General features: G+C 42.0%; 1 protein-coding gene across 1 annotated transcript; it reads left to right on the top strand.

The window, feature by feature from the left end:
- Positions 1-657: 657 nt before the first annotated feature.
- On the top strand, positions 658-7,948 carry RAP1GAP (RAP1 GTPase activating protein; the record flags this gene model as incomplete). The annotated part of the gene is made up of 10 exons (XM_009707601.1): positions 658-761; positions 2,243-2,321; positions 2,614-2,667; positions 2,759-2,842; positions 3,094-3,194; positions 3,815-3,944; positions 4,199-4,354; positions 6,832-6,903; positions 7,089-7,175; positions 7,814-7,948. Coding segments are annotated over 10 exons (1,002 nt in total), but the record flags the coding sequence as incomplete, so codon positions are not given.
- Between the last annotated feature and the right edge of the window lie 716 nt (positions 7,949-8,664).

Raw genomic sequence — 8,664 nt, 5'->3', positions numbered from 1 at the left:
GAGAAATGTATGGCCACAGCCACTTTTATATAGAGCCTGTGGAAATGTTTGCGTTATGGTTCGTTGTTTGACTGAATGACTCTCTCCGTTTGAGGCACACTCCACTAAAGCTCAAGCAGTGTTGGTGGCACTGCTGAGAACAGCCTTCATCTGCAAAGTAGTTACCTGGAGCTCTGACTGCATCCTCCCTGAGATGTGAGTGCTCTTAGAGATCAACCATTTGGTATAATGATCCTGCCGTTACTGTTTGTATAGAAAACTCCTACGGCTGCATCCAGTTGAATGCGCTGGTGACCACTATTTAGTCATGCAGAGTCTGAATGGATACAGGGCAAGTCTATTAAAGATACAAATTTATTTAAAGAAACCTGATTTCTTCAAAATGTGTTGCTGAATGTTCTCATCCTATTCCTTCTCAGGAGCCCTTCTGATGATGGACAGCTGAGGAGGATCTGAACTGACAGTGCATGAATTTTGACTGATGTGCTCATGCGTTGATCAACAAGGGGGCTGGGAGACAGCATACGCATGTCTTTAAGCATGTCATTGCTAGTTAAAAAATTAGCTAATCTTGAGTGACAGGTTCTATGCAGAAAATCTGGTAAACTTCTCTGGGAAGTGTGCTGGGAATAATGCATTTTGGCTTCCTGTTTGCAGGAGCACCAGAACTTTTACTCCAGTGACATGTCCTTGGGCTACCTGGTACTTTCTGTGAAGTATGAACAGATCGAGAAACAGGAAAATCTACGACTGTTGCTGAGGTAACAGTGCCTGTTGTTGAAATGTATGCTACTGTACTGTGTCTCTTACCCTACCTGGACCTTCCTCTGCATAGATGTGGGAGTGACTCTCGTGTCTTTCTCCTGGAGAGGACTGCAAAGAAGCTTTCTTTTCTTCCCTTTCCCTCTGAGTTTCTCTCAGCAATTCCCTTCAGGAAGCTGAAGTGGTGTTTGCAGGCGCATCTTTATAGTTCCTGTGTGAAAAACATCTGTTCTTCCTTCAAAAAGAAAGCTTTTCTGTTTACTTAGAGACATGCGAGTACTCTCTAGGAGAACATAGATTCCCCGATGGAGGGCAGCCTAGCCCAGGCCTGTCTTTGAACTTTGTACTTGAGACTAAGGCTCCCTTGAAGGTGAGCTAGAACATTCCTTAGCTTCCCAGGACAGCCTACAAAGTACCATAACCTTTTAGGGCTTCCACAGAGAGCTATTACCCAGAGAGAGCTGCTGAATGAACTAGAACAGAGATGGATCTTGCATTGGTGAGAGGCACGCTGCAGAAAAGCTTTTTACCACAGTATGGGCTGGGTGCACTTCCAGTAGGCAATATGCTACTGGAACCGACTGACATATAGCTGCTGCTGACAAGGACTCACCCAGGACTGAGGGAAAGTAGTGGTTGCATAGGACTCAGCTACAAGAGAATCACTGGTGGGTTTCCTCCATTGTGTATGGAGAACACTTCAGAGTGCCAGGCAGAGCAATAATCTAGGGGAGGGAAAGAGAGAGCCCGTTTGTGAGCTGTGCCAGGGAATGTTTATCTGAGCCCAGAAACCTTCCTACATGGAAGAGACTGGTGAAGAACAAAAGGGTAGTAATTCCTCTATTAAGATATGATATTATATGCAGCACCTTTTGCTCAATAACTTGTTTATAATGGTTTGAAGAGGACTCTGATAGCCCAATATTTCTTCTCTCTTCTCGTCTTAGAAAGACATCTCTCCTCTAATATACGTATATAGAGAAAGGAAGCTTTTCTCCACCAGCTTTCTGCAACAATGCTGCATTATTTTCTCCCTCCTGTACTTTGCATAGATCTGCTTTCCTAGGCTGTCTCTAACACACCTTTTAACAGTCTTTCAAACCTTCATTTTATGATCTTATGAATCCATTATAGTACTGTGTCCGTGAATTTTATTTCAACATTTAGATTTCTATGAAAGAAAATGGCTGGGGATGGGCAGGAAGCAAAATATTTTTTCAAGCAAGAAAAGAACGGAAGGGAGCAAGAGACGAAGCATTCCTGTTTGGTCTTCCTCTGCTCCCCACAAGAAGTGATGAGCAAGAACAAGTGTAAATACCTCCCTTTTCCAGTGATTTTATGTACCAGCCTTAAAATTAATCCTCTGGAATTAACTGCTTTAAGGATAATCTGAAGGAATGGCTATTCTTCCTTTAAAGAGCCAGTGTTGCTTGTGTCTCCCTTCAGCCTTTGCTCTAATGCCTTTTTTGTTCTGGGTCAGGACTCGGACTGGCACCAAACATGACCTGATCCCCATTTCCTGTCTGAATGAGTTTCCCAATGCTGTCCAGATGGCAAAGGTGAGATTTGTGTGTGCCTGTTCGCACTTAACGCCTCATTTTTCAAGTTATTTTCACCTCTGTCCTCCCATTTCCCTATTTTCTACTGTTCCCCAATAGTACTGTCATATACTTCCCTTTTACACTTCCATTTAGCTTCCCTTCTTTCTCTTCTAATGTTACCTCAGAATTTTTGCCTGAAGGGACTCCTGTCAGACAGTTATAAACAGTGCCTACGCTCTCATGCCCACAGCATGCTAGGGCACGTGATAATCACACTTCTGTTTCCCTCTCTCTCTCTCTCACTCGACAGCTACTCTGTGAGGATGTGAATGTTGAACGCTTCTTTCCTGTCCTCTACCCCAAGGTATAATGTTCTCATATGTCTGTATGTCCCTTTTCCATCAAGGTCTGTCTTAATGACGTCCAACTGATAATTTGTATTTTCATTACCTCAGGCTTCACAGCTTATTGTTGCGTTTGATGAACATGTCATAAGCAATAACTTCAAATTTGGGGTCATCTACCAGAAACCTGGACAGGTAAGCTCCCTCAGATCCCACCATACTTGAGACAAAACACAAAGAGTCAGTTTTCTTAGCTTAAATGTAATAACAAGGTCTGTACTATCCTGTGAAAAATACAGGTGCCATAAAGAGAAAGGCTTGAAGCTTGCCTTACGTTGATCGATCTGTTTGTGCGGGTCCTCAAAGTTGGTTGAACTGTGTCTAGAAATTACTGCCTGTTCTTTGTACTGCTTGTGTTCCTTATGACTCCTCCTTTCCTTTTGAAGACGACCGAAGAAGAAGTCTTCAGTAACACAGAAGAGAGTCTGGGTTTCCTGGAGTTCTTGGATTTCCTTGGTGACAAGATTCAACTGCAGGATTTCCGTGGGTGCGTACCCAGCGCAGTTGTAAAGCCAGATAGAGTTGGGGAATGCCGTGTGTTCAGAGGCTGCGACCTTGTTAGAGCCCTGCTTTCAGAAAAGTGATATGTCCTCTGAATCCCAGTGCAGGTGGAGGAGCCCAGAATGCTTTTTTAGCCATCCTGCCTGGAGCTTAGGTCTCTTCTGGTATTGTCATTTAAAGGTTTCCTGGTATCTCAGTCTGACCCACAATATCAGTAAAGAATCATTTTATTTGACTGTGCGAATGTAAGTTTGTTTCACAATGGTATGGGTCAGTATTGTTTTAGTTTCTCTCTGTGGGGCAGTCTATCTTTCTTGTAGTTCTAAAATTAGGATTGTGTTTCTCAGAAGAATGCCAAAGAAAGTTGAGGATCCCTGGTTTAGCATCATAGCTTTTAGCAAGCAAGTACCTTCGTCAGCAGAAACATTGTGCAGCTTCAGTCAGTGCATTTGCTTTGGGAAGATTTGGTGCCTCACTATCACCGATTTCTTAAAAATTACCTTTGATAATATTGATACCAAGCTACTGTTGCTGATATCGTCTTTCTTTTCTCTGGTTTCTCATCTCTGTCCTGCCTGACCTATGGCATGGTATGGATTTGCTCAGGTTCCGGGGAGGCTTGGATGTTACCAGAGGTCAAACGGGCACTGAGTCAGTCTATACAAATTTCCGGGGCAAGGAGATTATGTTTCATGTGTCTACAAAGCTGCCCTTCACAGAGGGAGATTCCCAGCAGGTACTGAAAGGAGAACTAAGGAATAAAACAGTGTGGCTAAGAGAGGAGGGGTTATTTGATGAGGGACTGCATAGAGGGGAGAGTGCCTGACTGCATAATGTTGGGAATTATGGCTGGAGTAATGGTAGCAGTAGTCATGGGGGGCTTGGTGGAACAGATGGGTTGGAGAAGCTAGGCAGACTGGTGTTGGAGGCCCCATCGTACTGTTGTGCTCTTTTTCACCTGTCTTCTTGCTTTATTTTTTTCCTCTCCAGCTTCAGCGGAAGCGTCATATTGGGAATGACATTGTAGCCATCATCTTCCAGGATGAAAGCACACCTTTTGTTCCTGATATGATTGCTTCTAATTTCCTACACGCTTATGTGGTAGTTCAGCTCACTCATGGCACCTCTGGGGAGACTCTCTACAAGGTAAACAGAGCCAATAGATTCCTTTGTACTGATTTACTGTCATTGATCCTTGCAGTGGAAACCAGTTCTTGGGCCTTTGGGAAAGGTACAGGTTCAGCCAGCTGCTATCCTAATTTGTGAAGCATCTACACATGAAACTAGAACGTAGTTGTATGTTTGTGAAAGTAGCTGATGAATTTCTGAAGCTTAAAACTTGGGAATTGAAGCAGGACGAGCTCAGAAAAAAAATTTTTGTTTACATCAAAAAGCACGAGGTGCAATTGATCCGATTTTTGGGGGTGTCTTGCTTGCATTATAGATATCAGGTCAAACTCGTTCACCTGCCTGACAGCCATCTCTGCATTGCTTACGCTGCACAGCACAGTGCTGAGAGCTTGCACTGCGTGAGACTGCAGGGCAGGTACAGCTGGTTGGTCTAATCTACGGGATCCGAACCAGCTACGTCTGCTCTTGGGGATCCCAGAACTGATGCCCATCTGGCAGGGAAGTGCTACCTGTTAGGGCCCTCCGGTTGAAAGAAGCCCTGCTAGAACGTGAATTCCCTATCTGCAACCTTTGGATGCAGCTCTTTCTCTGTCACATGACTCTGTATGGATGTCTGTATAACTTTATGTTCAACTTTCAGTCGTGCTGAGAGAGCAGAAAATCTATAGAAGCTTGCATTCTGTGATGGAGTTTCCATTGTAGAAACATTTTAATCAAAGTGCTATGTCTCGTATTAGGTAGGAATTCAGATTTGGTGATGATGAGTCCTTATAGAATCACAGAATGTCCTGAGTTGGAAGGGACCCACAAGGATCATCAATCCAACTCCTGTCTCTGTGCAGGACAGCCCCAAAATTCACACCATGTGTCTGAGGGCGTTGAAGGTCTACAAGAACACCAAGAATATAAAAATTAGGACAGGATCCCCATCTCCTCTCCCACCAAAGAAGGTGCTGGAGGTGGAACAACCACCTTCCGTTGTGCCTATGCTATGGGCAGGCAGGTCTGTAGTGACATGATAGCCTTATGTTGATCAGGGGCATGGGCTTCCAGTTCTCCTCTCGCTCTCTGTTTTGTAGGGTGGCAGAAATTCACTGCATTTTTTTTTTTTTGATGACAAGAGAAAGAGCTGGAGAAGCATGCCATTTGTCTTGCCTCTTCCTACTATTGTTTTCATCTTTGCCTGTCTGCAGTGCCATTGTTTTTGTCAGTGTAATAGGGTTGCTTGATTCACTTCATGAAAAACAAATAGTCCCAGTCAGGACCCTAGAGCCAATGCAGAGTTTTCTGTAAAGGCTTTTCCAAAGGAGTTCTAACTCATTCTACCTTGAGAGCATCCGAGTACCTCAAAGACTGCAGTTCGGGAAGATTTTTTTTTTTTCCCATTCATTGTTCCATGTACTCAAACTTTAGTGCCTAGTGGTTAAATTGGAATATTAATGGCATTTATTTCTTTGAATCAATTTTTGCAATCAGAAAATTAAAAACAAAAAGCAGGATTTTAACTGGTAGATATCTATTGGGAGGGAGAGGGAGGCCTTGTAATTAGGGGAGTTGGCCTACAATGTGAGAAATCTGAATTAAATCGAGGGCCCTTTTCCTTCTTCCTCGCATTAAACTCATGCCTGTCATTGGCTCTGTGACATTTACACTGGAGTGTTTTTTTGAGACAGTTGCTGTTAAGTTGTTTTGACATTGTTCCCTGTTGTATGAAATGGCAAATAATGGTATTGTTCCATCTCAAACATGACAAAAAAACCCAAACTGTGAAATATTCTTAAGTGCTGTAGGTATCTGGTAAGATAGCTGCATATAATTCTAAGTGCTGTGAAGAGCCAAGTGACAATATGTAAAAAGGGGACTGTGTTACAGTTACTTATTTTGGCATTGGTTTGTCAGGTAGCAGTATGTTTTTAAAAAGCAAAAAAAAAAAACCAACTCCCCCAAAAAACCAAACAAAACAAAAAACCCCCCATGCATTTCCTTATCTCTTACTGGGAAATTGCTTTTGTATGTTTACCACATGTGACTCGGAGAGGTGGTGTCACTGAGATAAACTGCACAGTGAGGAGGGTATCTCCACTGAGGATTCTCTGTCAAAAAAAAAAATAGGTCAGTACAACCATATTGACAAAGGTTCTTCTAGTGGAGGTAAATCTTGCAGGCTGAATAGAAGCATCTTACTTTTTTGTTCTAAATACACTGGTTATTATTAAAAATATTTTTTTAAAAGAGCTATTGGTTCAGTCGCTTTTTGTTACCCTTACTGGGTGCACATCTAGCTGATTGAATTTCTGGGAGATAAACCAGCACATCCATTCACTGAGTTCAGAAACAGATGGATGCACAGGACAACATATTAAATCTCTTTTGGATATGTAAATGATTCAGAAGAGATCAGATGTACCATAGCAGTTCGAAGGCTTTGATAGTCTCACTTGTGTTACAATACTTCTTTTTTTTTTTTTTTCCCCCCTCTTTTATTGTTTCAGGTTTCGGTCACAGCCCGAGATGATGTCCCCTTCTTTGGACCCCCTCTGCCAAATCCAGCCATATTTAAAAAGGTTTGTTTCTCTGGCCCAGTGCTAGAGGGCAGGGGGATATGGTACACACCCTTGTATTCTGAGTCAGTATGGTCAGTCTGGCTAGGTGACTTTGGAGGTCTAAAGAACAGTAAGGCAGAACTTTTCTCATGTGATACTTTTATTACTGTTTTAATCTCCAGTCTAGCCTTCATCTTGTCTTGTAGAGTGCAGAGTTTCGTGAATTCCTCCTGGTGAAGCTCATCAATGCTGAGTACAGCTGCTATCGAGCTGAGAAATTTGCTAAATTAGAGGTGGGTCTATTACCTGGTTGCTTCCATTAAAAATTATAAAACTGTATTACTCCCAGATTAAGAAAATACAGTACAATTTTTTACTTTCTTCTACTTTTAATTTTCTGTTGCTTAAAAAAGGAAGATGAAATGTGATTATACTCAGCCATATGATGCTTCCTTTGTATTCCACAGCAGGTGTGATAGAATGTGAACAGGTACATTGTAATGTAAAGATCTAATCCTCAAGTAGGAATGAAAACACAATGCATACATTTTGCTGGAGGAAATTCTGTATTAGCTGAAACTTGCTATTGTGGTACAGGATGAGCACTGAGATCACTGATTTTTGGTTCAAGGTACCAAAATTCTGTTCCAGACTCTGCTGCTTGCCTGATCTAGAAAAAACATGCCTCTGTTTCATCACCTGTAAAAAAGTACTGATGTCCTTTATGACTTGCTTTAGAAAGAGTTTAAAAGGGCCGGGTTTTTCTGTAATTTATTCCATGACTGTATTGCTAAAATCACTTCATACTGTTTAAAGTAATTTTCATGGTGATTTTTTTTTTAAGGAGGATGTGAGACATTGCCAAAACAAAACAAAAAAAATCCCTCCACTTCTAATAACAGCGGCGTTTTCATTCCCAATGTTGATGCAGGAAAGAACTCGGAGTGCCCTCTTGGAGAGCCTTTTTGAGGAGCTGCAGCTTCGCAGCCGCAGTATGATGGGTTTACCCATAGGGGAGGATGACAAGATAGAGAATGGCAGTGGAGGCTTCCTCGAGAATTTCAAGGTGAGCCATGGTGGATTGATTCCTTAGCCAGTTGCTCACACTTTTCTCAAGCTCATTGTGTGTCCCTCCAAGGAATATTGACCCAGCTGATCAGCTCTGCTTAGGGTGAGACAGAAAAAAAGTCTTTCCATCCAGCACCCTTTCTTTAGAGCATCTTCAACTGTGCTTTACTATATCTCTCAAGAAAAGACATTTTTCCCCTTCCTGTGCTCCTTCCATAGCTACAGCATGGTCCAGGGTGGAATTCTATACTGTCCCTGAGAAGTCAAACTCTTTAAGCTTCATGCTGATGTCCAGTGTCAGTTGGGGTTTTACTCCATAACTTGGAGAAAAAGGAGTGAGTGTTTGCAAGAGGAATTGTAATAACTAGTAGCAAGCAGCTTTCAGTTCCTACAGCAGATCTCTTCTAATTCATTTTCATTATAACTGAAAGAGTTGCAAGAGCCATTGCAAGAGCGTTTCTAACATATCTGCGAGTGTACTGTCTAGAAAAACCGTGATGCTTTACTTACCCTCTAAAAGCCAGAGTTAATTTACCTTTGTTCAGTGTAGATGACACTTTTTTTTTAAAAAAGAAATCACTGTACTGTCTAGAAAAACCGTGATGCTTTAGTTACCCTCTAAAATCCAGAGTTAATTTACCTTTGTCCAGTGTAGATGACACTTTTTTTTAAAAAAAGAAATCAGGATGAGGTGACAGAACTTACTTTAAAAGT

The sequence above is a fragment of the Cariama cristata genome, unplaced genomic scaffold (genome assembly GCF_000690535.1).
Source record: "Cariama cristata isolate BGI_N322 unplaced genomic scaffold, ASM69053v1 scaffold24729, whole genome shotgun sequence".
Classification (NCBI taxonomy): Eukaryota; Metazoa; Chordata; class Aves; order Cariamiformes; family Cariamidae; genus Cariama; species Cariama cristata.
This window is presented reverse-complemented; position numbering and strand designations above follow the sequence as displayed.